Raw genomic sequence first — 27,807 nt, 5'->3', positions numbered from 1 at the left:
GGCGGATGGAGGAAGAGAGAGGGAAAAATGGGGGGAAAAAAAAGGGGGGGAAACGGCAAAAAACGGCATTAAAAATGGACTATGGATACAAAGAAATGAGGAACGCGTCGATGTTGAAGCCCTAGGAGCGATACCTTGCGTTTGATGACACTGAGGAATAAATACTACCTATATTAGAGCCTCTTTTTTTTTTGGTTTTATTTTTAATTTTTTGCTTTTTGTACGATAGAATATCTACCTATTCAATGTGGCTTTAGAGTCGCGATAGGCACATTTCCCCCGTGTGAGCCTCCCTCTAGCAGCAGTAAATTTGTAAATCGCTGTCCCTTTGTACTTCGGCTGTGTCCTGGGGGTTTTTTGGGGTGGGTTATGAAGTAACGTGGTCGTGTTTAGCACCTTTAATTTAGAAAACGTGGCCCGAGAAGCCCGAACGCAAATGAGATTTAGCGCGTAGAGTCTCCTGTACATAATAGGAATTATTATTATTATTATCCCTCCTTCCTCCCCGCAACCTCGGCCGTTCTTTTCTCTTTTTCTCCTTGCGATGTCTCTTTTGTCTGTGGATATTTTTACCTTCGTCGTTCGAGCCTCTGTGGGGAGGGGGAAGAAAAAAAAAAATAATTAAAAACACAAAAAATAGAGAAAAAAAGCAGAGGAATTAATATTGTGCCACGTCAAATGTTGTATATCAAAGTAGCAAATTATTTAATGGCGGCGCCTTGCTTTTTTTGTTATTAATAATAATAATTATTATTATTATTGTTATTTTCCTTCGTCTGTGATTATTATTCTTGGAAATAAAAAGGAGAACTCCAGCAACCCGCAGCGCCTTGGGTGCCTCCCTCTTTGCCTCGTTGAAACCCCACATTTTTTGCAATAAAGGTGGTGAAATTTCCCTTTACCGCGGTTTTACCACCCCAATTTCTCTCCTTTTCCCTGGCGCAGCCAATCCCTGCGAGACCCGGGTGTTTTGCCGTGGATTTGTTCAATATTCCGAGTAAAATTTGATTCTGGGGGCTCTGGGGGTGCGGGCTGGGCTCTGCCTCCTCTCTCCCTCTGTTCCTGGGGTTCTCCCTGAGCAAAGCAAAAGCAGAAAGGAAAAAAAAAAAGGGAAAAAAAAGGAATTTAAAGGACCCGGAATGGGTCCTTTAAATAATAAATAATAATCAATAAATAATAAATAATAAATAATAATTAAATAAATAAAAAATAAAATTTAAAAAATAAAAATAATAAATAAAATAAAAAAATGAATTATCCCCGCGCTCCCCGCCTCGATTCTCTGCCTCTCCGAGCCCATTTGCGCCCCATTCCGCCGCGCCTTTGGCCATTTTATTTAATTTCTTATTTTCTTTTTTAAGCTTCTCCCTCCGCCCTTCAATTGCTTCAGCGCGGACTGGAACTCTTTCATTAGCACCAAATAACGCCGGGCATCAAAGCGCGCATAAAATAAATTAAAGCAATTAAAGGCGCGCGGGGGAAGAAGGAGAGAGAGGGAGAAAAAAAAAAATATTTAAAAAATCAACAAGGCAAAACAAAAGGCGAGGAAATTGAAGCGTTTGCGCCTCGGCCGCGCTCTGCCCCTTCCCCGCCTTTTTTTTATTTTAATTTTCTTTTTATATTTTTTTAATTTATTAATTAATTTATTTATTTCCTCTGCGCATAAAGGCGCGGAGGCTCGGCGGGATTTTTTGCTCGGCGAGATGCGGAGGGAAGGGGATTTTTAAAAAAATAAAAATAAATAAAATTAAAATAATGGCGAAATAAGGAAAATAAACGCCAAATTCAGGGAGCTCGGGGAGGAGCTGGCGGTGGCAGCCCCGCGCCTTCCTCTTCCTCCTTCCTCTTCCTCCCCTCGCTCCTTTTCCACCTCCCACCGCCCCCGGGGGATTTCGTGCCCCGCCGCATCCTGGGCCACGTTTGATTTTTAATTTATTTTTTAATTTTTTTTGAATTTTTTTTTCCCCCAAAATCCGGCGCCACCTCAGGGAACTGCGCGCCCCCAGATTCGCTGCTGGCCCTGATTATGGAAATCCCGTAATTAATAAATGAATAAAGGATCCGCTCGCCCGCTTTTCCCCCAGATTCCCCTGTGGAGGGGAAAATCCGGGGAAAATCAGGGGGAAATCAGGGGGAAAATCCCGGGAAAATCAGGGGGAAAAATCAGGGGGAAATCAGGGGGAAAATGAGGGGAAAATGAGGGAAAAATCCGGGGAAAATCCGGGGAAAATCCGGGGGAAATCAGGGGAAAATCCAGGGGAAATCAGGGGAAAATCCAGGGGAAATCAGGGGAAAATCCAGGGGAAATCAGGGGAAAAATCCAGGGAAAATCATGGAAAAATCCCGGGAAAATCATGGAAAAATCAGGGGAAAATCAGGGGAAAATGAGGGGGAAAATCAGGGGAAAAATCCAGGGAAAATCATGAAAAAATCCGGGGAAAATGAGGGAAAAATCCGGGGGAAATCAGGGGGAAAATCAGGGGCAAATCATGGAAAAAGCCGGGGAAAATGAGGGGAAAATCCGGGGAAAATCAGGGGGAAATCAGGGGAAAATCCGGGGAAAAATCCAGGGAAAATCAGGGGGAAATCAGGGGAAAACGAGGAGGAAAATCCGGGGAAAATGAGGGAAAAATCCGGGGAAAATGAGGGAAATATCCGGGGAAAATAATGGAAAAATCCGGGGAAAATCAGGGACAAATCCCCATTTTCCGCAGCAGCGCTGGGTGCCGAGCCAGGCTGGGCTGTGGGGGTGAAATCAATAAAAATCCGAAGCCATTCCAGAATTTTCTGACCCCTCTGCCGCTCCCGGAGCCCCCCCCTGCCCGGCCGAGCGGGAATTGAGGCCAATTCCAGGCAAAAAGGGCAAATCCGGGCTGGGGGCGGCCCGGGCCACCCCAAAATCCCCGCGGGGTCCCGGGGGGTTCGGAGCCCCCCAAGCGCCGCTCCCGAGGCTTTTCCTGCCTCCATTTCCCCCTCCCCGGGCTCCTTTCAGCCCCTTTCAGCCTCCACGGTGCCAATTGTGACCCAAAAAAGGGGAAAGGAGCCCAAAATCGCCATCCCCGCTGTTTTACTGCGCCTGTCCCCGTTTCCGTCCCTCCCAAAGCTGCGGCTCTTTATTCTGGGGGGGTTTTATTGTTCGGGAATTTCAGGCGCTGGTTCATTTTTTATTTTTTATTTATTTTTTTTTTGTCCCAAAGGATCCCCCCCCATACCCAAGCCAAGTTTGGGGTGAAGGGGGGGGGATGAAAAAAATAAAAAAATTTTTAAAATTCCCTTTTTTCCCCTTTTTTTGATTTTTTTTTCTTTTAATATTTTTTTGGTGCGGTTAAAAAAAAAGAAAAAAAAAAAAAAGATGGCGGCTAAGAAAAAGCCTGCTGTTAAACCGGTCATGAAGAAATGCAATAAATTCCTTGTTGTTTTATGAAAATTTACAACTTTGTGATAGAACTTTATGAGTGGCTGGGTTCTGGGATTGGCCAGAGCCGGTCATGTGGACTGCTAACCGTGAACATGAACTTTTTATTATTTCCCATGTGGTTATATTGCACCATTCTTCTGTCCGCTGCACCTTGGGTCGGATCAGTGTCCTCCGTAGGGCTCTCGCCCTCTCTCTTTGCGTTTTTTTGCTCTCGCGTGCGCGCTCGGCGGGGCCGGAGCGGGGCAGAGGCGCGGGGGGGCCCCCGGAGCCGCTCGCACCCCCGGGCTCCCCCCTCGGCTCCATCCCAGCACCTCCGGCCAATTCCGCTTTTTTTATATTTTTATTTTCTCCCTTAATTATTACCGCCGCTTTCCCCGCTATTTTAATATATTTTTTTAATATTTTAATTTTTTTTCTCTAATTTTTTTCCTAATTTTTTTTCTAATTTTTTCTCTAATTTTTTCTCTAATTTTTTCTCTAATTTTTTTCTCTAATTTTTTTCTCTAATTTTTTTTTCTCTAATTTTTTTTCTCTAATTTTTTTTCCCTAATTTTTTTTTCTCTAATTTTTTTTTAATTATTATTTTTAAATCCCACCCCCCCCCACACCATCTCCACCCCCCACCCTGAGTTTCCCCCGCTGCTTTTGGGATCTCGGTGCTCACGCCAGGGCAGAGGCGACTCCGCGGCACCGCCAGCGCTTTTTGCTCCTTTTTTCCGCGCAAGGGACGGGAAAATGCGAGCGGCCCCGAGGAGCATGGGGGGCGACGGACGGCGCTGGGCTCGGGACAAGCCTTGGCAGCCGCCAGATAAACCCAGGCTTAACCGCGCCGGCCCAAAATCCCCACCCCTGCCGCAGGGAAGGACGGCAAAAGGTAAGGGCAGAATGCGTTTCTCTTCCTTTATTGTTATATATCTAAATATATGTGGTTTTTATTTTAATTTTTTCAATGTAAAAATGGTTTTGTCGCGATGCTTTTATATTTATTTTTCCTGTTTCGTCCCCATCTCCTGCCTGGGGAGGAGGTGTTGGAGAGGGGGGGATGGAAAAGGGTGGGGTGGTGAAGGAGGGAGGAATGAAAGGGTCTGGAAATTTTTGGAAATCTGCTCCAGCGGGAAAAAAAAAAAAAACAACCAGAGATTAGAGGTGAGGAAAAGAGAGAAATAAAGGTGGAAAAATTAAAAAAAAAATGGAAAAATAATCGAGAGAGAAATAAAGGTGGGGAAAAACAAAAAAGGGAAAAATAATCGAGAGAGAAATAAAGGTGGGGGAAAAAAAAAGGAAAAAATAATCGAGAGAGAAATAAAGGTGGGGGAAAAATAATCGAGAGAGAAATAAAGGTGGGAAGAAAAAAAAAAGGGAAAAATAATCGAGAGAGAAGTAAAGGTGGGGGAAAAATAATCGAGAGAGAAATAAAGGTGAGGGAAAAATAATCGAGAGAGAAATAAAGGTGGGGGAAAAAAAGGGGGAGGAAAGAAAGAAACCGAGGGGAGGAAAGGAAGAAATAATGGGGGAAAAAAGGAAAAATAGAATGAGGAAAGAAAGGGGGAGGAAAAACGAAGAAAAGAAAGAGAAAAGAGGAAGAAAAAGGCAACGAGGGGCAGGGAGGAGGAGCAGGAGCCGGGTGAGGGCACCTGGAGGCAGCGGCCGAGCGGGGCTGGGCTCGGACCCTGCCCGAGCCTTGCGGGCACTTGCGGCCTTTGGTTCTTTGCTTCTGTCGCTCTGGGCTCGCTTTGGGCTTTGGGTTTTTGTTTTTCCCTCCCCCTGGCAGAATCCGGTGCCAGTTCCGCCGTCTCGGGGCGGGTTTGGCGGAGGTTCCGCGGGAGCCGCTCGGGGTTTGCGCGGCTCTCCAGGGGCGTTTGTTGCGCGCGTGGTTTTCCCTTGGAGGAGGAGAGGGCGGCTGGCGGAAACCTGAAAAATCAGCCTGGGGAAAATATAAAACAAACCAAAATAACAACAACAACGACCAGAAAATAAAATAAAAACAACGAAAAAAAAGGAGGGGGAAGGAGAAAAAAAAAAAAAAAAAAGAGGTGGAAAAGAATTAAGAATGGAGGAATGGGAGGAATGGAGGCAGCGCAGGGCGCAGCGCTCTCATTATCGTGATTTCTCTTTTCCTCTCCCCGAGCCCCAGATGAAGCTGACGTTGGGAAGCAATAAAGCTCCTCGCGTTTTAATTGCGTTCTGCAGCTCCAAGGCGCCTTTGGGGCCGGCATTCGGGGCTTCTCCTTCCTCCTGCGCCAGGTTCCGCGCAGGTCGCGCTCTCCTCCCGCGCCCCGCGCCCCAATCCCCGCTGCTCTTTGAGGGGAAAATTCCCCCCGAGGAGATGCCGGGTTTCGCCTCATTCATTCCATTGGTTCCCCTCGCGTTTCGAGGGCGCGTTGTGAAATATCCGCGTGGAGGTGGCGGTGAGAGGGGAAATGAGGGAGCGGGAGGGGAGGGAGGCAGAGCGGAGCCGCGATTTCAGCAGAAACCGCCCCGTGAGGCCAGGACCGAGCTCGGCCCCGCCGCGATACCGAGCGCGAGGGGTCAGCGGTGCCGAGAAACACAAAGACGGTTCAAAAAGCGATTTCTGCCCCGAACCTGCTCCGTTTTAAAAGCGATTTCTGCCCCGAACCTGCTCCGTTTCTAAAAGCGATTTCTGCCCCGAACCTGCTCCGTTTCTAAAAGCGATTTCTCCCCCGAACCTGCTCCGTTTCTAAAAGCGATTTCTCCCCCGAACCTGCTCCGTTTTAAAAGCGATTTCTGCCCCGAACCTGCTCCGTTTTAAAAGCGATTTCTGCCCCGAACCTGCTCCGTTTTAAAAGCGATTTCTGCCCCGAACCTGCTCCGTTTTTTAAAAGCGATTTCTCCCCCGAACCTGCTCCGTTTCTAAAAGCGATTTCTCCCCCGAACCTGCTCCGTTTTAAAAGCGATTTCTGCCCCGAACCTGTTCCGTTTTTTAAAAACGATTTCTCCCCCGAACCTGTTCCGTTTCTAAAAGCGATTTCTCCCCCGAACCTGCTCCGTTTTTCATCAATCCCCGGCCCAGGGGGGCAGGAAAAAACCCCACGCGGGTTCGACCTCCTGCTCTCCCCTTTCCCCCCCATCTTTTCCCTGCGGTGCTTTTGTTTCTTCCCGTTCGCGCAGGGGACGGGAAACCAAATGAGGAACAAATAATGGAAGGCAGGAATCGGGGATTTTGTGCCGATTCTCCCACACCTCGCGTGGGCAACCACTTGTGGAACCGCCAAGGATTTTCGGGCATTTCCCAGCGGAGCCGAGCGAGAGCAAACCCCGGGGCTGGGGCGGGGTTTGGGGGCGATCCGGGGGTGATCCGGGGGTGATCCGGGGGTGATCCGGGGGTGTCCCCGCCGCTTCATTTGGGGAGAAGTGAATGAAACGTCCCGCGGGGGCCCCGGTGCGCCGCTCGCCCATTCCCCGCCGTCTGCTGCCATCTACCGTCGGCGGCCGCGGGCACGGGGGGCACCGGGGGCACCGGGGGGCTCGGGGGGCTCTCGGGGGGCTCCCCCAGCACCGAGACCCCTCCCGGGGGGTCCCCACCCCGCCCGGCCCCGCCCGGCCCGGGGGGCGCGGAGCGTTCGCCTCCACCCGGAGCCCCCGCGGGTTTTGTTCCGCCCGGAGCGGGGATGGGGAATTCGGATTGGGAGCGAGCTGAGGATTTTCTGTGTCGCGACAGCCCCGGAGGTGGGCGCGGGGAGGGGAAATCCCGCCGGGATGGCGGCGCTCGGTGCGCGGGTGCGGAGGGGACGCGGAGGGGCCGAGGCCGGAGGGGCCCGGGGGGTTTGGCAGAGCAGGGTTGGATAAAAAAGGGAAAAAAATAGGAAAAAAAATGGAAATAAAATAAATAAAATGAAAAAAAAAGAAAAATAAAGAAATAAGGAGGAATAAAATGGAATAAAATGGAATAAGATGGAATAAAATGGAATAAGATGGAATAAGATGGAATAAAATGGAAGAAGATGGAATAAGATGGAATAAAACGGAATAAAATGGAATAAAACGGAATAAAATGGAAGAAGATGGAATAAGATGGAATAAAACGGAATAAAATGGAATAAAATGGAATAAAATGAAATAAAATGGAATAAGATGGAATAAAATGAAATAAAATGGAATAAGAAGGAATAAGATGAAATAAAATGGAATAAGATGGAATAAGATGGACTAAAATGAAATAAGATGGAATACAATGAAATGAAATACAATAGAATGGAATAAGGTAAAAAAAAAAAGAAAAAAAAAAGAAAGAAGAATAAATAAAACGAGAAAAAAATAAAATAAAAAGAAATGAAATGCAATAAATTAGAATGGGAAAAAAACCATAAAGAAATAAAGAGAAATAATCCGCAATAAAAAGCAATAAAATGTAATAATCCGCCATAAAACGCAATAAAACGCAATAAAACGCAACAAAACGCAATAAAACGCCAGGCAGGGGAGCCTCGGCCCCTCTCTCCTGGCAGCGGCCGCTCGGGGCCGGCCCGGGCGGGGTCCGGGGGGGCTCGGGGGTCGCTGGGGACAGGGGCAGCCCAGGGGTCACTTTGGAGTTCCCGTGGGCCCGGCAGGACAATGCGCGCCTGTTGTTTTAAACGGTTCCTCCCTCCCGCTCCTTTTCCCCCTGCTCCTTTTCTCCTCCTGCCCCGCAGTTTCCTGGCAACTGCGTCGCCCCCGAATCCTCCTGCTTTTCCCCCAGAAAGTGCCGCGCCCGGGGGCTCCGCGCTGCCGGGAGAAGCCCCCGGAGCGAAAGCACAAAAAGGAGGCGAAGAAATGAATTTTGTGCCCCGAGCGGCCGCGGCCCCGCTCGAGCCGTTCCGCGCTGCAATCCCGGCCTCTCCCTCCCCTGTCCCCCCTCATTTCACCGCCTCTCCCTCCCCAGGGGCAAAATTGGGGTGCGGGCGCCTTTGGGTCCCCTCAAAGTCCCCTCAAAGTCCCCTCAAAGTCCCTCGTTCCCCCCGGTTTTTCTGATTTTGGCGTTAATAATTAGCCGCGCCGCTTGATGGAACAAAGGCGGGTTATTAGCGCTGCTTTTCCGAGCTGCCATTAGCCAGGTTATTATGCACGGCACGGGAAGTCAGGTAAATTAAACTTCAATTGCTGGAAATTAACTTTCAGGCCGTTCTGCGCTGCCAGAGAGGCGATTCATTTTATTATTATTTTTCTTTTTTTTTTTAATTATTATTTTTCTTTCTTATTTTTTAATTTTAACACCTTCGGGGCTCGTTGTTTTAAACGAGCAGCTCGGGTTTATTTTCCGAAGCGCGGTTTTGGGTGTGCAGGGCAGGCTGGGCGGCCGCCAATGGGTTTCTGTGTCTGACTTCCAAGAACAAGGGGTTTGTTCAACTCTTTTTCCTGCTCCGGGCTTGACTTTATGGCCGCAATAATTCCCTCGGTGGGGAAACCCCCGCTGCGCTCTCACTTCACAAGGGCCGGCAATGAAAAAATAAAAGGGGGAAAAAAAATTTTAAAAAATTAAAAAAAGAGAGAAAAAAATAAAAAGTTTCATTTTTTATTGGAAGCAGCAGCGCGGAACTTTCCCAGCCGCTCCAGCTCCGCACAAGCCGCGCTCTGTTCTGCCGGCCTGGCCAAATATTTGGGTGTTGTTTTAATGCCCTCATCTCCCCCTCCTCCTCCTGCTCCGCTCCGGCTGCGGGCCAGGAAAAACCACGCGACAAAAAGGGCGAGGGGAACCCGCCCGAGGAGCCCCAGAGGCTCCTCCTGGTCCCGGTTTGTGCCCCGAGGCGCGGCTGGCACCGCGGCTGCGCCTTCCGCGCCCTCCTGCGCGCACCTCGAGCCCCGAATTTGGGGGTTTTTGGGGATAGGAGGGCAAAATCGGGATGAAGATAAACCCCCAAACCTCGTTATTGCCCCTCCTGTTGCTGGAGCCCGGAATTTGGGGGTTTTGTTGGGGAAATGAGGCCAAAATCTGATTAAAGCTGAGCGCCCTCCCCGCTTTATTGCTGGAGCCGGGAATTTGGGGGTTTTTGAGGAAATGAGGCCGAAATGTGGCTAAAGATAAACCCCCTCCCCGCTTTACTGCTGGAGCCTGGAATTTTGGGGTTTTTGGGGAAATGAGGCCAAAATGTGGCTAAAGATAAGAGCCCTCCCCACTTTATTGCTGGAGCCTGGAATTTGGGGTTTTTTAAAAGATGAGGTCGAAATCTGATTAAAGCTGAGCGCCCTCCCCACTTTACTGCTCGAGCCTTGAATTTGGGGTTTTTGGGGAAATGAGGCCAAAATCTGGTTAAAGATAAACCCCCTCCCCATTTTTATTGCTCGAGCCTGGAATTTGGGGTTTTTGGGGGAAATGAGGCCAAAATCTGGCTAAAGATAAACCCTCTCCCCACTTTATTGCTGGAGCCTGGAATTTTGGGGTTTTTGTTGGGGGGGAAATGAGGCCAAAATCTGATTAAAGCTGAGCCCCCTCCCCGCTTTATTGCTCCCCCTTTGCAGACCTCGCGCCCGGAATTTGGGGTTTTTGTTGGGGGGGAAATGAGGCCAAAATCTGATTAAAGATAAACCCCCTCCCCGCTTTACTGCTGGAGCCTGGAATTTTGGGGTTTTTGGGGGAAATGGGGTCAAAATCTGGCTAAAGATAAGCGCCCTCCCCACTTTATTGCTGGAGCCTGGAATTTTGGGGTTTTTGGGGAAATGAGGCCAAAATGTGGCTAAAGATAAACCCCCTCCCCACTTTTATTGCTCGAGCCTGGAATTTGGGGTTTTTGGGGAAATGAGGCCGAAATGTGGCTAAAGATAAGCGCCCTCCCCGCTTTATTGCTCCCCCTTTGCAGACCTCGCGCCTGGAATTTGGAATTTTTGGGGAAATGAGGCCGAAATGTGGCTAAAGATAAACCCTCTCCCCACTTTATTGCTGGAGCCTGGAATTTTGGGGTTTTTGTTGGGGGGGAAATGAGGCCAAAATCTGATTAAAGCTGAGCCCCCTCCTCACTTTATTGCTCCTCCTATTGCTTGAACCCGAATTTGGGGTTTTTCAGGGGGGAAATGCGGCCAAAATCTGATTAAAGCTGAGCCCCCTCCCCGCTTTATTGCTTCCCCTTTGCAGACCTCGCGCCCGGAATTTGGGGTTTTTTTGGGGGGGAAATGAGGCCAAAATCCGGCTAAAGATAAGCGCCCTCCCCGCTTTACTGCTCGAGCCTGGAATTTGGGGTTTTTGAGGAAATGAGGCCAAAATCCGGCTAAAGATAAGCGCCCTCCCCGCTTTATTGCTGGAGCCTGGAATTTTGGGGTTTTTGGGGAAATGTGGTCAAAATGTGGCTAAAGATAAGCGCCCTCCCCGCTTTATTGCTGGAGCCTGGAATTTTGGGGTTGTTTTAAAAGACGAGGTCGAAATCTGATTAAAGCTGAGCCCCCTCCCCACTTTATTGCTCCTCCTATTGCTTGAACCCGAATTTGGGGTTTTTCAGGGGGAAATGAGGCCAAAATCTGATTAAAGCTGAGCCCCCTCCCCGCTTTATTGCTCCTCCTCTGCAGACCTCGGGTCTGAATTTTGGGTTTTTTGATTTTTTTCTGTTTTTTTTTTAAGATGAAACCAAAATCTGATTAAAACCGAGTCCCTGCCCACTTTATTGCCCCTTCTCTGCAGACCTGGAATTTGGGTTTTTTGCGTTTTTTTTTTTGAAGAAATGAGGCCAAAATCCGGCTAAAGATAAGCCCCCTGCCCACTTTATTGCTCGAGCCTGGAATTGGGGTTTGTTTTGAAAAGATGAGGCCGAAATCTGATTAAAGCTGAGCCCCCTCCCCGCTTTATGGCCCCTTCTCTGCAGACCTCGAGCCTGGAATTTTGGGAGGTGGTTCTGAGGAAATGAGGCCCAAATCTGGTTCAAGCCGAGCCCCCTCCCCGCTTTATTGCTCGAGCCTGGAATTTTTGGGGTTTTTTTTAAAAAGACGAGGTGGAAATCTGATTAAAACTGAGCCCCCTCCCCACTTTATTGCTCGATCCTGGAATTTTGGGGTTTTTTTGAAAAGATGAGGTCGAAATCTGATTAAAGCTGAGCCCCCTCCCCGCTTTATGGCCCCTTCTCTGCAGACCTCGGGCCTGGAATTTTTTGGGTTTTTTAAAAAAGATGAGGTCGAAATCTGATTAAAGCTGAAAGCTGAGCCCCCTCCCCACTTTATTGCTCGAGCCTGGAATTTTGGGGTTTTTTCTAGAAAAGATGAGGCCGAAATCTGATTAAAGCTGAGCCCCCTCCCCACTTTATTCCTCCTCCCATTGCAGACCTCGAGCCTGGAATTTTTGGGTTTTTTTGAAAAGATGAGGTCGACATCTGATTAAAGCTGAGCCCCCTCCCCACTTTATTCCTCCTCCCATTGCAGACCTTGGGCCTGGAATTTTTGGGGTTTTTTTGAAAAGACGAGGTCGAAATCTGATTAAAACTGAGCCCCCTCCCCACTTTATTGCTCGAGCCTGGAATTTTTGGGGTTTTTTAAAAAGATGAGGTCGAAATCTGATTAAAGCTGAGCCCCCTCCTCACTTTATTCCTCCTCCCATTGCAGACCTCGAGCCTGGAATTTTTGGGGTTTGTTTTGAAAAGATGAGGTCGAAATCTGATTAAAGCTGAAAGCTGAGCCCCCTCCCCACTTTATTGCTCGAGCCTGGAATTTTGGGGTTTTTTTGAAAAGATGAGGCCGAAATCTGATTAAAGCTGAGCCCCCTCCCCATTTTATTGCCCCTTCTCTGCAGACCTCGAGCCTGGAATTTTTGGGGTTTTGTTTTGAAAAGACGAGGCCGAAATCTGATTAAAACTGAGCCCCCTCCCCACTTTATTGCTCCTCCCTTTGCAGACCTCGAGCCTGGAATTTTGGGGGTTTTTTTTAAAAGATGAGGCCGAAATCTGATTAAAGCCGAGCCCCCTCCCCGCTTTATTGCCCCTTCTCTGCAGACCTCGAGCCTGGAATTTTTGGGGTTTTTTTGGGAGGGAGGTGAGGCCAAAATCCGATCAAAGCCGCGCCCATGGGAGCCCCCAAAGCCCGGCTTAAGCCCAGGGCTCCTGTCTGAGCCCGGCTGCCCCCGCCCGAGCCGAGGCGCCCAAAAGAAGCAGAAACGGCCCAAACCCAGCCTGGCCCGGGACTGGAGGCGCTTGGGATTTCAAATTCCGCCTTTGGACGGGGACTGGGAGCCACCCCTGAGCCGAGCGCTCAATTCGCGGAGATTTAGTGCGCTTTAAGCCCTGGGCTCGAGTTTAAATGAATCAGAGGTGGCAAATCAATTACAGCGCGGGCCTGACCCTCGCCGGATGAAAACTGCCCCGGCCTTCGGCGTTTTCCTGGGGATTTTTTCCCACCTTGGCAGTCGAGCCCGGCCAGGGTGGAGCGAGAGGAAAGATTTTTTTTAATCTTTTTTTTTTTTTAATCTCCAGAGATGTCAGCGAGGCGCAATTAGCGAGCGGCCGGCTTCGATTAGCGCGGTTTTATTTTCTTAATAAAACCAAAAAACAAAAAAAATAACTCAGCCAAGAGCCCCTTTCGGCCGCAAATTATCGCAGCGAGCAGCGCTGCGAGCCGGCGGCCGTGAGAAATTTTAAATTTATTTTTTCCCCCCCTTTTTTTTTTTTCTCCTGCTTTCCCAAACTATTTCGAGGGATTTATTGGCCAGGAGCGGCGGAAAAACCCCAGGCAAACATTTTCATTGCGGCGGAGCGCTGCTGCCCACGAGCTGCGCTTGCAGACATCGCATTTCTGTGTCCTTTGCAGAAAATCCCATTTCTGTGCCCCTTTTCAGGAAATCCCATTTTGCTGCCCCTTTTCAGGACATCGCATTTCTGTGTCCTTTGCAGAAAATCCCATTTTGCTGCCCCTTTTCAGGACATCGCATTTCTGTGCCCTTTTGCAGGAAATCCCATTTCTGTGTCCCTTGCAGGAAATCCCATTTCTCTGTCCTTTGTAGGAAATCCCATTTTGCTGCCCCTTTTCAGGACATCGCATTTCTCTGTCCCTTTTCAGGAAACCCCATTCTCTGCCCCTTGCAGACATCGCATTTCTCTGCCCCTTTGCAGAAAATCCCATTTCTCTGTCCTTTGTAGGACATCGCATTTCTCTGCCCCTTGCAGAAAATCCCATTTCTCTGCCCCTTGCAGAAAATCCCATTTCTGTGCCCTTTGCAGGAAATCCCATTTCTCTGCCCCTTTTCAAGACATCGCGTTCTCTGTCCCTTGCAGGACATCGCATTTCTCTGCTCCTTTTGCAGGAAATCCCATTTTGCTGCCCCTTTTCAGGACATCCCATTTCTCTGCCCCTTTTCAAGACATCGCATTTCTGTGCCCCTTGCAGAAAATCCCATTTCTCTGCCCCTTTTCAGGACATCCCATTTCTCTACCCCTTGCAGAAAATCCCATTTCTCTGCCCCTTTTCAGGAAATCCCATTTCTCTGCCCCTTGCAGAAAATCCCATTTCTCTGCCCCTTTTCAGGAAATCCCATTTCTCTGCCCCTTTTCAGGAAATCCCATTTCTCTGCCCCTTTTCAGGACATCCCATTTCTCTGCCCCCCAAATAACCCAACCCTGCGTGCGGGGCTGCAGGCTCCCGATAACCGCCGCCGTTTCGCGGAGCCGCAGAAATTGCGCAACTCATCCCCCGCCCCATCCGCCGGCTCCTGCTGAGCCCTTCAGCCCCTAATCCCACTTTTCTTTTTTTCATTTTCCCCCTTTTTTCTTTCCTCTTTTTTTCCCCACTCATCGCTCCCTCTCCACCTAATTTTATTTATTTATTATTATTATTTTTTTTATTTTGCCGAAATTTTTACTTTAATCCCGGCAACTTGGGGCGCGCCCGGCGCACAAAGGGGAAACTCTGCACGGAGCAACAGCAGCGATATCGCGGGGAGGGCGCGGCGGCCGCGCGGCCGCTTCCTGCTCCTGTAATTTCCTTCAATTCTGGCACCCCCGGGACGCTCCCGCGGCCCCGAGCGCTCCCGGCGCGGCCGCTGGAAACTCGGGCTCCCAAAGCACCGAGCCGCGCTCGCCGCCGCCGCTCGGAGCCTCCCGAGGATGGGAAATCGCAGATCCCTGGCACCGATCTCATTTCGGCCCCCACAGACAGATGGTTACAAATTCGGACAGGAAACAGCCCCTTGATAAACGCTGCAGGGCGGAATTGAGGTGGATTCGCTTTTCCTTTTTTTTTAGTTTTCTTTTCCCTTTTTTCCTTTTCATTTTCCTTTCTTTTTTTTTCATTTTCCTTTCTTTCTTTTCATTTTCCTTTCTTTCTTTTAATTTTTTTCTTTTCGTTTTTTTCTTTTCCTCTTATCTGTTTTTATTTTAATTTATTTTATTTTAATTTATTTTATTTTATTTTATTTTATTTTATTTTATTTCATTTTATTTCATTTTATTTTATTTAATTTTAATTTATTTTCATTTATTTTATTTTATTTTATTTTATTTTAATTTATTTTCATTTATTTTATTTTATTTTATTTTATTTTATTTTATTTTAATTAATTTTATTTTAATTAATTTTATTTTTTAATTTTTGGATTTTTTTTTTTTATTGGCCACGTCTGTCCGCTGCCTCGGCTGGTTTTCCCCTTCGAAAAGCCAAATTAAAAAAGAAAAAAAAACCCAACCAAACAAAAAAAGCGGCGAGAGGAGCCTCAACCCCACCTTGAGCCAGCGAGGAGCTCGGGGGGGGATGCGCAGGTAGAGCCAAGCCAGGAAATCCGGGCCAAGCAAAAATAACAAAAAAAACCCCAAAAACCAATTTAAAACCCCAGCGCAAAGCGGAGCTTTAGGGGCGCGGGGACTTTCGGCGTCACCTTTGGCGGGGTTTAAATGGGCGCAAATCGGTGTTTGGGGGTGCGGAGGGGCTCGAACGGGGGGGGCTCCGCTGCCCTGAACCCCCCCTCGATAAATTCCGCTTTTCCCCTCGCCCCGAGCTCGCCTTTGGCCAGAAAAGGTCGGGCGCGGGTCCGGCATTAACAAAAAACGCAAGAGGGCACAATGCGGGGAGAGCGGCTCCGGCCGGAGCGCGGAGGGAACATTCCCAGCATTTTCCAGGATTTTCCAGGATTTTCCAGTGTTTTCCAGTGTTTTCCATTTGCCATTTCTCTCCCGAACCGCGGAGCTTTTCCGACAAGGGCGCGGAGAGGCGGCGGAGGCTGCGCTGGGGCTGCGCGGGGCGGGCGGCGTTAATTGGCGCTAATTAGCGCGGCGCGGAGCCGCTGAACTTGTCCAGGGCGGTTTCTGCTCCCGAGCCCGGCGCAGCCCCCGCCGCGGGCTCCTTGCGAACTTGGCCCACAGCAACTTTCCAATTCCATTTTTCCGCCCTTTCCCCGCCCCGTCCCCCCGAGCTCATTTCGGCACCGGGGTTAAACTTTGGCCGCCGCCGGGAATGAACTTTTTAAAAATTTTTTTGTTCTTTTTCTCTCTTTCCCCCCCCCGCTCCGCGCGGTTCCGCCGGGGACCCCGCGCGCGGTTTTTGGGGGCAAATACGAAAATTTCGGCGCTCGCAGCGCCTTCCGCGCGGACGGGCGCGCTCCGGGGCAGGGAGAGGAAGAGGGGAGGGCGAGGAGGAGGAGGAGGAGGAGGAGGAGGAGGAGGGGAGCGGGGGCACCGCGCGTTTATTTATTTATGAAGCTCGCGAGGAGAAGGCTCCTTTCGGCAGAGATTTTCTATTTGGTTAAGGGGGTGCCGCTCTGTTGTTTAAAAGGGAGGGAAAAGGGGGTGGACGGTTTGTTCTTGGGGGTCCCTGGTGCAATCTCGGCTCCTCATGGGTGCTGTTTTGCAACCTCAGGCGCCTGCTATTGGTCAGCCCGTGATCAGATGGTTGTATTTCCTTGTGTCCCTCGCTGGCACCGCGCCATCTCCCTTCAGCTAAAACCCAATCTCCGATATAGCGCTAATAGCTAAACCACTCGGACTATAAAACACAACAAATCATAAAGCCCGGGCAAAAAAAGGACGGCACGCACACGCACACACACACGCGGCGCAAAAAAAAAAAAAAAAAAGGAAAAAAAAGGAAAAAAAAAAAAAAGAAAAAAAAAAAGAAAAAAAAAAGGGGGGAATCTCTCTCCTCTCTGTGTCTCTCTCCTTTCCGATGAGTTCTTATTTTGTCAACTCGACCTTCCCGGTGAGCCTGGCGGCGGGGCAGGAGCCCTTCCTGGGACAGCTCCCGCTCTACCCCTCGGGCTACGCGGACCCTTTGCGGCACTACCCGGGCACCTATGGAGCCGCGCAGGACAAGGGCTACTCCTCCTCCTCCTCCTCCTCCTCTCCTTACTACCAGCAGAGCTCCGCGGCGTTCGGCGGCCGCGCCTCCGCCTGCGACTACGGCCCCGGCGGCTTTTTCAGGGACAAGGAGCCGGCGTGCGCCCCTCCCAGCCTGGACCAGGTGCCCTCCTTCGGCGCCGAGGCGCGCAAGGACTGCGCGCACGGCAAAAGCGCCTTCGGAGAGAGCGAGGAGCAAAAGTGTTCCGCGCCGGTTTACCCCTGGATGCAGCGGATGAACTCTTGCAATAGTGAGTTTTCTCTTTTCCAGCAATAAATGCATCAATCTCCTCCTCCCTCCCCTTTTTCTTATTTGTTACCGCCAGGGAGGGGGAGAGACAGAGAGAGAGAGAGCGAGCGAGGGGAGCAGGAGCAAGGTTCGGTTTTAGAGCCCAAACTTCCAGCGGGGGAACTCGGGCTCCGAACACGCAGCAAAACTTCCGAGATCGCCCCCGCTCCAGCCCGAGCTAGAAACGCTCCCACCCCAGAACTGAATTCTTTCGGAATTTCTGAATTTCTGAATTTCTCAATGTCTCAATGTCTCAATGTCTCAATTTCTCCATTTCTCCATTTCTCCATTTCTCCATTTCTCCATTTCTCCATTTCTCCATTTCTGAATTTCTCCATTTCTCTCCCACTCCCTCCCTTGGTGTTTTGTTGTTTGTTTTTTTTCCTGTTTTTCCCTCTTTTTTTCCCTCTCTCTTTTTGCCACATTCCTGTTCGCGTGTCACTCAGCGACAGCGATTTGTCTCTGTCTGTGCCCCACACGCACACGGAGATTTCTCCTCTAAATCAGATCTCGGTGACTTTACACACACACACAGCCCCGGCCCGCTCCTCTCCCTCTCCCTCTCCTCTCTCTCCGAGCCAGAATTAAATGACGGAAAAAGTGTTTAAATATTTGAAAGGCAGACGGTTGCATTTTTAATGCGGCTCGCCCGTAATGAAAAGTCTGCCTGGGGAGGATTTTCCTGGTTCTCTTGCCCCCCTCCCCGGTGATGCACGGCTCCTTTAAGTGCCGTTTCCTCAATCAGAACTGCAATAATAATTTTTTAAAAATCAGATAAGTGGAGGCGGTGGGGTACGGGGTGGGGTAGAAAGAAAAACACCAGCAGCCTCCCTGCTCTCCTTGCCCGTGTTTAGACGCATTTGTTGCCTTTTAAGTTCCAAATTGATGCCCATTAGCGCGGGGACAGCGAGCGCTGCGCGCTCTTTAGAGCGGGCTCGGGGCAGATCGATTCACTTCATTATGGCCTAAACGCCCCCATCCATCCCGGCCCTGCCGCCGGGGCGGAACGGGCGGGGGGCGGCAGCGCCTGGAGGGGCCTCAGGATCCCAACGAGATGGGTCTGGCCTTGTCTGCCTGCCCTGAGCCCGGCTTAAATCCCCCCCGGCCAAAGCCCGGCTTAAATCCTCCCTGCCCTGAGCCCGGCTTAACCCCCCCCCGGCCAAAGCCCGGCTTAAATCCTCCCTGCCCTGAGCCCGGCTTAAATCCATCCTGCCCTGAGCCCGGCTTAACCCCCCCCGGCCAAAGCCCGGCTTAAATCCACCCTTTCCAAAGCCCGGCTCAACCCCCCCCGTGCCCAAAGCCCGGTTTAAATCCTCCCTGCCCTGAGCCCGGCTCAAACCCCCCCCGGCCAAGGCCCGGCTTAAATCCTCCCTGCCCTGAGCCCGGCTTAACGCCCCCCCGGCCAAGGCCCGGCTTAAATCCACCCTTTCCAGAGCCCGGCTCAAACCCCCCGTGCCCAAAGCCCGGCTCAAACCCCCCGTGCCCAAAGCCCGGTTTAAATCCTCCCTTTCCAGAGCCCGGCTCAAACCCCCCGGCCAAAGCCCGGCTCAAACCCCCCTGCCCAAAGCCCGGCTCAAGCCCCCCTTTCCAAAGCCCGGCTCAATCCCCCCCTTTCCAAAGCCCGGCTCAAAGCCCCCGTGCCCAAAGCCCGGCTCAAACCCCCCGTGCCCAAAGCCCGGTTTAAATCCTCCCTTACCAAAGCCCGGCTCAACCCCCCCTTTCCAAAGCCCGGCTCAAGCCCCCCTGCCCTGAGCCCGGCTCAAGCCCCCCTGCCCAAAGCCCGGCTCAAACCCCCCCTTTCCAAAGCCCGGCTCAATCCCCCCCTTCCCAAAGCCCGGCTCAAGCCCCCCTGGCCGCCCCCCGTGCCCTCCTGGAGCCGCTCAGGGCCCTGGGGAGGCGCGGCCCCCTCTGCACCGTCCCCAAATCGAACTCCGTGTTCCTCCTTCCCCCCTCCTCTATTTCCCTCCATTTTTCTCTGTTTCCCACTCATTTTCCCCTATTTCCCTCTGTGTCCCCCTATTTCCGCTGTTCCCCCTCATTTCCCCCTAATTCTCCCCTATTTCCCCCTGATTTCCCCCATTTCCCCCTAACTCCCCCTATTTCCTCTCTTTCCCCCCTATTTCCTTACATTTTCTTCTATTCCCCCTCTTTCCCCCCTCTTTCCCCCCTCTTTCCCCTTATTTCCCCTTATTTCCCCCTAATTCCCTCTATTTTCTTCTATTTCCCCCTATTTCCCCCTAATTCCCCCCATTTCCCTTTATTTCCCCCCAAATTTTCTTCCATTTCCCCCTATTCCCCCCCTGCTATCTTATATTTTCTTCCATTTCCCCTCATTTCCCCCATTTCTCCTATTCCCCCTGTTTCTCCCTTAATTCCCCCTTATTTTCCCCTTAATTCCCCTTTTCCCCCTATTTTCTTCTATTTTTTAATACTCCCCCTTGTTTTCTTGCATTTCCTCCTATTTTCTTCTATTTTTTTATTTCCCCCTCTTTCCCCCCTATCCCCCCCTATTTTCTTGTATTTCCCCCTATTTGCCCCCTATTTTCTTGTACCCCCCCTATTTCCTTACACATTTTTATATTCCCCCCTATTTTCTTGTAGTTCCCCTATTTCCTTACACATTTTAATATTCCCCCCTATTTCCTTACACATTTTAATATTTCCCCCCCTACTTCCTTGTATCCCCCCCTATTTCCTTACACATTTTTATATTCCCCCTATTTTCTTGTATTCCCCCTATTTCCTTACACATTTATATATTTTCCCCCTTTTCCCCCCTATTTCCTTACACATTTTTATATCCCCCCCTATTTCCTTGTATCCCCCCCTATTTCCTTACACATTTTTATATTTTCCCCTCTTTTCCCCCTATTTTCTTGTAGTTCCCCCTATTTCCTTACACATCTTAATATTTCCCCCCCATTCCCTTGTACATTTTAATATTTTCCCCCCTATTTCCTTGCATCCCCCCCTATTTCCTTACACATTTTTATATCCCCCCTATTTCCTTGTATCCCCCACTATTTCCTTACACACTTTTATATTTTCCCCTATTCCCCCCTATTTTCTTGTATTCCCCCCTATTTCCTTACACATTTTTATATTTTCCCCCTTTTCCCCCCTATTTCCTTACACATTTTTATATTTCCCCCTATTTTCTTGTATTTCCCCCTATTTCCCCCCTATTTTCTTGCATTCCCCCCATTTCCCTACACATTTTTATATTTTCCCCCCTTTTCCCCCCATTTCCTTGTATCTCCCCCATTTCCTTACACATTTATATATTCCCCCCTATTTCCTTACACATTTTTATATCCCCCACCTATTTTCTTGTATTCCCCCCTATTTCCTTGTATCCCCCCCATTTCCCTACACATTTTTTTATATTTTCCCCCCTTTTCCCCCTATTTCCCTACAGATTTTTATATCCCCCCCCATTTCCTTGTACATTTTTATATTCCCCCCTATTTCCTTGTATCCTCCCCTATTTCCCTACACATTTTTATATATTTTCCCCCTTTTCCCCCTATTTCCCTACACATTTTTATACATTTCCCCCCTTTCCCCCCCCATTTCCCTACACATTTTTTTATATATTTCCCCCCTTTCCCCCCCTATTTCCCTACACACATTTATATATTTCCCCCCCTATTTCCCTACACATTTTTATATATTTCCCCCCTTTTCCTCCCCTATTTCCCTACACATTTTTTTATATATTTCCCCCCTTTTCCCCCCCTATTTCCCTACACACATCTTTATACATTTCCCCCCTTTCCCCCCCCCATTTCCCTACACATTTTTTTATATTTCCCCCCCCATTTCCCTACACATTTTTATATATTTCCCCCTTTCCCCCCCTATTTCCCTACACATTTTTTTCTATATTTCCCCCTTTCCCCCCCTATTTCCCTACACACATTTATATATTTCCCCCCCATTTCCCTACACATTTTTATATATTTTTCCCCCTTTTCCCCCCCCATTTCCCTACACATTTTTTTATATTTCCCCCCCATTTCCCTACACATTTTTATCTTTCCCCCGCCTTCCCCGGGCCGTTTCCTACGGGTTTTTTTTTGGTTTTTTTGCTGATTTTCCCCTCTCTCTCTCTCTGTGCCCCCAGGTTCATCCTTCGGGCCGAGCGGCCGGCGGGGCCGCCAGACCTACACGCGCTACCAGACGCTGGAGCTGGAGAAGGAATTTCACTTCAACCGCTACCTGACCCGGCGGCGCCGCATCGAGATCGCGCACTCGCTGTGCCTGAGCGAGCGCCAGATCAAAATCTGGTTCCAGAACCGCCGCATGAAGTGGAAAAAGGAGAACAAACTGCTCAGCTCCGCGCAGCTCAGCGCCGAGGAGGAGGAGGAGAAAGCGGCCGAGTGATGCGGGAAAACGTCCGAAAAAAATTAAAACAAAAATTCAAAAAATTCAAAAAAAAAAAGAGAGAAAAAAAAGCAACAACAACGACAAAAAATTATTTAAAACTCAGAAAACGCTAAAAAAAAATTGGAATTGAGGAAGGGGGTGAGGGGTGCAGGGAATTCCCGCTCCTCGCTGGGGCAAATCCCGCAGCAGCCGCGGAGTTTGGGCCGCAGACGCGCCGATCCCCGCTGGTTTTGTCCAGGAACAAACAAAAAAATGCAGAATTAATCGGGTTTCTAGCGGCGTTTTGAGGGTTTTTTTTGCCCTTTCCCTCCCGCTCTGCACCCCCCTTCCCTCCCATTATTATTCCACGAAATGGAATAATAATAACGATAATAACCGCAAGAATAATAATGGAAAAGTGAAGAGACGGAGAGAGAGAAGGAGGGAAGGGAAGGGAAAGAGAAAAAAAGGGGAAAAAAAAGGAAAAAAAAAATTAAAAAAAAAAAAAAAAAAGGACTCCTAGCCGTGTTTCTACCCTTGGTGTCACTGTTAGTAATCCGCTAACTCTTGTATTTAATGGAAGTGCTGCAATATCTGTCATTTGGGGTGTTTATTGATCTAATTTTGTACAAATGGTTCATGCACGGTTGGCATAAGTTGGGGTTTTTTTCCTTTTCTTTTCTTTATGTTTATTTTTTTTAATTATTTTTTTTAATTTTTTACTCCTTTGGTAAATTAATCCAACCCTGAGGTTCTTTGTAATTAGTTTGGGGCTGTTTGTTTTTGGTTGGGGTGGGGTGTTTGGGTTTTTTGTTATTTTTTTCCTTTTTTTTTTTGCCTTTTTAAATTTTTTTATTTTAAAAATCCGAAATCTACTGAAAGAACTGAGTACTACCTACGAGGCTGCAGGAAAAAAAACAAAAAAGAAAAAAAAGAAAAAAAAAACAACCGAGAAGAACAACGACAGAAAGTTCTATTTTATTAATTTTTGTACGTGTTGTGTTTGGAGTTTGTCTTAGGTATGAACATGGAATTCTCTAATAAAAGCCAAGGCTTCGATCTCACCCCACAGCCCTCCCCTGTCGTTCTTGGCGCTGCTTGGAGCCGAATTTTCCCTTTTCCAGGGGCTGAAAAGGAGAATTTTCGCCGCCCTCCGGGTGACGATGTCCCCTGGCCCTGCGCGGGATCGCAGAAAATTCGGATTTTCCCCCCTTTTTTTTGGGAGCCCTTTGGCCAGGAGCATTTCCTGGCTGCCATTTCTGCCTCAGCACCGCTCCCTCTCTGTGTCTTTCTCTCTCTTTTTCTTTTTATTGTTACAGTACAAAGAGTTATGACGGAACGCCCGTCCCGTCTCCACGATAAATCAAGGAAACGGGCAAAAACGCGCTCCCATTTATCCGCCCAAGCCACCTAACATTTGCCCAGCATCTTTCAAACATCTGCTCCCCTCGCTCCGTGCGCCCGAATCAAAGAGAAATGTGGCGCAAAAAAAATTAATAATAATAAAAAATTAAAAATATTCCAGCTTTCCAAGGAATTTACCCCCGGAAAAAAAAAAATTCTCCTTGAAAATTCTCCTTGAAAATTCTCCTTGAAAATTCTCATTGAAAATCCTCCTTGAAAATTCTCATTGAAAATCCTTATTGAAAATCCTCATTGAAAGTTCTCATTGAAAATTCTCATTGAAAATCCTCATTGAAAATCCTCATTGAAAATCCTCATTGAAAATTCTCACTGAAAATTCTCATTGAAAATCCTCATTGAAAATTCTCCTTGAAAATCCTCATTGAAAATTCTCCTTGAAAATCCTCATTGAAAATTCCCATTGCCGGGAATGAGCGCCCGTTTAAACTGGGGCAAAAAAAGTGGGGGAAATCCTGAATTTCGCTCCTTGGAAAGGGCAAAATTTTTATTTTCTCCGGCCAGCGGCTCCTTGCCTTGCCTGGGGACGGGACGGGGAAGGTTTCGCGCTCCTCAGCGAGGAATTTTCTTGCGAAATCCCCAACTTTTGGTGTGCGCGGGGGGGGAATGGAATGAGAGGAGAGGAATCTTTTGGTGGTTTTGTTTCTTGTTATCTGCTGAGGGATTTAGGGCTGGAAAAGCTCCGGGAAGGGGCGAGCGGGGCGCAGCTCGTGGCCACCAGAAAGCGCCGGGTGGGAGCGCGTCCCCCCCGCGCCACGAGGCGCTTTTTTAATGCCAGCCGCTCTTAAAATCAATTCATGCAGAAGCTTCACAGCTGTAGGACATTTGCTATTATTGCCACGCTTTTCATTGCCCGTAATTATTATAATTATATGTCACTTTCAATATGGCGCATAATTCCCAACGAGTTGCAGGCGAGCGCGTGAAATTCCGAAAGTGCCTCGGAAGGAGGGAAAGGAAAAAAACAAAAAAAAAAGGAAAAAAAAAAAGAAAAAAAATATAAAAAATCAACAAGGAGAGAGACGGAGAAAAGAGAAGAAGGAGAGGAAAAAGAGGAAAAAAATGCCTAAAACAAATCCAGCTCTTTCCCAGCGCTCTCCCCGCTTTCCCAGCGCTTTTGCTCCCCGATGTTCCTTGCAGGGCAGCAAACGGGAAGGGAAAACCTCGCAGCCCGAGGCTCACAGAGGACGTGGAAACGCTCAGGAGCAGGAACATCCTAAAAACCAACGCTGCCAAGGCCGGATTTCGCCTCTTTTCCCTTTCTCCCGCCCGTCTTTGCCCCCAGTTTCTTTTCTCCCCTCCAGAGCTGAGGTGCGAGCTCCTGGCCGAGGGAACCTCGACTTTTCCACGGAGAAAGCGCCCCAAAAATCACCCGCAGCTCCTCCTCGCCAGCCCTTCCAACTGCGGATCCCCCCAGAGGCCTCCCAGGCACCCAAAACCTCATCCCAAACTTCTCCAGCGCTTTTCCAACACCGAGACTTCTCCAGGAAAACCCCGAGCCCTGGGACGCGCCGCACCCTCTCCTCACTCCCCACCTTTTTTCTTTTGAAATACATTTTTCTCCTTTTTTTGCAAAAAAGCCAAACGGAGCTGAACCGAGTGGGGGCGACGGGGATTTTTTGATTTTTTTGCTTTTTTGCTTTTTTTTTTGGGAGAGGAGGAGGAGGAAGGGGGGGCGCAGGGTGCAGTGGCGCGGCGCGGCCGGCAGGTGGCGCGCTCCGCCCAGGCGGGGGGCGATGGCGGCGGCGGATTTGGGGCGACTTTGGGCCTAAAGCGGCTCGGCGCTCGTCATTATTTGTAACCATAGAGCATGAATTACCTCTTGAGGTCATCAGCGAGAATTTACGACTGGTCAACAAAAGCACGTGACGCCCAAACGCACCCCCCACCCTCCCCCCATATTTGGCCGCATACATAGCAAAAACGAAGTACAGTGCATCGCTATAATTCATTAATACATCATAAATCGTCAAGCACGGGGTTATAACGACCACGAGCCACAAATCAAGCCCTCCAAAATAACCCAAATGAGCTCTTACTTTGTAAACTCGTTCTCAGGGCGCTACCCAAATGGCCCCGACTATCAGTTACTAAATTATGGGACCGGCAGTTCCATGAACGGTTCTTACAGAGATTCAAGCACCATGCATTCCAGCTCTTATGGCTACAACTACAATGGGATGGACCTTAGCATCAACCGCTCGGCCTCCTCCAGTCACTTTGGGGCTGTGGGCGAGAGCTCCCGCGGTTTCCCTTCTCCAGCTCAGGAGAGCAGGTTTAGACAGGCGTCCAGCTGCTCCTTATCTTCTCCCGACTCCCTGCCCTGCTCCAACAGCGAGAGCCACGGCGGCAAACCCGCCCCGTCCCCCTCCGAGCCGGCTCCTGCCGCCAGCAGCACCAACACAAATTTCACAGAACTAGACGAGACCAGCGCGTCCTCGGGAGCCGACGAGGGCACTCCAATAAGCAGCAGCATCCCCCGAGCGCAGGCAGAGCCCATCGCGACCTCCACGGCAGCGACAGAAGGGCAGGCACCTCAGATATTCCCTTGGATGAGGAAACTTCACATTAGCCATGGTACAGCTCCTTCTTTTTCCGTCCTTGTGCCTGTTCATTTCTTGCCGCACATCCCCCCCCAACCCCACCTCGCTCTTTTTCTCTGTTTCTTTCTCTTTTTTCCCCCCTTTCCCCTCTTTTTTTCCCTCCCACCCCCCAGCCCCGCTCGCTTTTTCCTTTTTTCCGCTCCCTCCTTCCCTTTATTCCGCGGAGGCGCTTTGATCAGAATCGCAGCTATTTATTGCTTTTGTATTTCTCGCTCTAAAGCTGCCTCTGGCGCCTGCGGAGGGCCGGGGGGGGGCTGCGTGTGTCCGTGTGTTTCTGGGGGCCGATTTTATTTTCCCTCTCGCCCTCCCCGCCGCCAAACCGGCGCTTTCCCGAAGCCCTCGCACCGCGCGGGTGGTGGGAGAAGGTAAATTCAAAACCCGAGGCCGGGGGGGTTCCTCGGGGTGGAGGAAAGGGAAGAATCGAGCATTAAAACGGAGCTGGAGGCGCAGATGGGGCTCGCAGCCCCGTCCTGCCCCGGTTTCCTTTCGAGCCGCCCTTGCCAAAGCCCCAGAGCCGCCAGGAGAGCCCCGGGAGGGGCAGAGCCGGCCCCGAGCTCCAAAATCCCCGGTTTCTCTGCCGGGGGAAAGAGCGGCCCCAAAGCTGCCCGGGAGCAGCCGGGAGGGAGAGCGGAGCCAGGGCAGCGGCGCCCGGGGCTGCTCAGGGACGGACACGAGTGGGAATCGGGGTCTGGAGCGGCCGGGGGGCTCCACACCTGGGCGAGGTGGGGTGGGAGAAGAAGGAGACACGGGGGGGGTGCTGTAAATTGGGGGCAATTCGCAGCTTTCTACTGTTAAAAAAAAAAAAATTAACAGCGCGAAAAATAGGCCTGAAAATTTAAAAATAGGCGAAAAAAAAAATGAAATAAAAATAGAGGAAATGCGAGCAGAAAGAGCAAACCCCAACCCCGGTGTTGTCCGTGTTACCCAGACATGACCGGACCAGACGGGAAGAGGGCGAGGACAGCGTACACGCGCTACCAGACGCTGGAGCTGGAGAAGGAATTCCACTTCAACAGATACCTCACCCGCAGGAGGCGAATCGAGATCGCCCACGCGCTCTGCCTGAGCGAGCGCCAGATCAAAATCTGGTTCCAGAACCGCCGCATGAAGTGGAAGAAGGACAACAAACTGAAAAGCATGAGCCTGGCCTCGGCCGGCAGCGCCTTCCAGCCCTGAGCCTCGGCGGCCAAAAAACCGCGGCCGGAACGAGCAGGAGGCGAAGAGGAAGGAGAGGAGGAGGAGGAGGAGGAGGCGAAAAAAAAATAAAATAGAAAAAAAATTTAAAAAAAAAAAAACAACCCCAAAACCACAGCGAAAGCCCCGAGTGGATAATGAAAAATCAAGTGAATAATGAAAAATCAAGTGAATAATGAAAAATCAAAAGTGAATAATGAAATCAAAAGTGCATCATGAAATCAAAAGTGAATAATGAATAAAGCAAGCGGCGGCAGATGCGCGGTTTGGGAGGACGGCGCAGCGAGGCACCCTTGGGGCTGATCGCCCCCAAAGCGGCTCCTGGGGGTGCCCTCAGGCCAGGACTGAGCTCCCTCCCGCAAGATTTTGTGGGTTTTTTGTTGTTGTTTGTTTAAAAACAAGGAAAAAAAAATATTAAATTTTATTTCCAGATGCTCCTCCTGCTCTCGTTGTTCTTCTAAATGTGTGTGTCCGTGCTCCCTTGGTGCTTTCTGGAAAGCTGGCATGTGTTCTGTGAGCCCTTGAATGTGATAACTTATTTATGAATCCAGAACAGATACGGTTCTCGCTTTATTTGCTGGGATTTTCTTCTTTTTTTGTTGTTTTTTATTTTAAATTTTCTACCCCCCCCTCCCCTTTTTTTTCCGAGTTTCCTGCTCTTGGGTGAGTGTTTCTCTGCCTAAGCGAAAATCGGGGCTTCCTGCACTACAGTCGCAGTAAAAAAAAAAAAAAAGTCTTTAAAAAACCCAACAAAAATGGAAAAAAAATAGAAAAAAAATATTAAAAAAAAAAAAAAAAGAGAAGCAGCTCTTGTATCTTTCTGTCTTAAAATTGTCCAGTCTGTGTTTTAGTCCAAACTCCAGGCCGGGATTTCTAATCCCGGCCTCATTCCAAGGCGTGCTCTTAGACGTGAGTGAACTTCACTATTAAAAATGGATCATGATACCAATAATTAATAACTCAAAAAAAAAAAACCAAAAAAAAAAGGGAAAAAAACGAGAAAAAAAAAGAGAAAAAAAATCAATGTACAAAAGCGGAGGGCGACGCTGGGGTGCCCTGGTGTTTGTAAATATTAGGAATATTTCTGCCGTGAGTCATAGCCGGGTGGTAGTGGGCAGAGTGAGTGCGGTGTCTGTGTAAAAATGGCCTCTGTGGTGTCTCGCAGCCGGGGACCCCTCGGCCAAGCAGCTTTTTGTATTTGTTTGTAGCTTTACTGCAACTCCAATAAACGTTTCCCCGACTCACAAAGGCTCCCGGGCGCCTTCTTGTCCCCCCCGAGCCCCCCGGAAC

The 27,807-nt window shown here is 49.4% G+C and overlaps 2 protein-coding genes across 2 annotated transcripts; both read left to right on the top strand.

Moving 5' to 3' along the window:
* Window positions 1-16,471: 16,471 nt before the first annotated feature.
* Window positions 16,472-21,316, top strand: HOXB6 (homeobox B6). The gene is made up of 2 exons (XM_054653814.2): window positions 16,472-16,892; window positions 21,057-21,316. The coding sequence occupies exons 1-2, from the start codon at window positions 16,472-16,474 to the stop codon at window positions 21,314-21,316; spliced, it is 681 nt and encodes a 226-aa protein (XP_054509789.1).
* A 3,431-nt stretch (window positions 21,317-24,747) lies between these two features.
* Window positions 24,748-26,499, top strand: HOXB5 (homeobox B5). The gene is made up of 2 exons (XM_054653812.1): window positions 24,748-25,297; window positions 26,252-26,499. Exons 1-2 carry the CDS (start codon window positions 24,748-24,750, stop codon window positions 26,497-26,499), a joined length of 798 nt encoding a protein of 265 aa, XP_054509787.1.
* The last annotated feature ends 1,308 nt before the right edge of the window (window positions 26,500-27,807 follow it).

This window comes from Agelaius phoeniceus, chromosome 26 (genome assembly GCF_051311805.1).
Source record: "Agelaius phoeniceus isolate bAgePho1 chromosome 26, bAgePho1.hap1, whole genome shotgun sequence".
Taxonomy (NCBI): domain Eukaryota; kingdom Metazoa; phylum Chordata; class Aves; order Passeriformes; family Icteridae; genus Agelaius; species Agelaius phoeniceus.
Note: the sequence above shows the minus strand (reverse complement) of the source record. Positions and strands in the feature narration are given on the sequence as shown.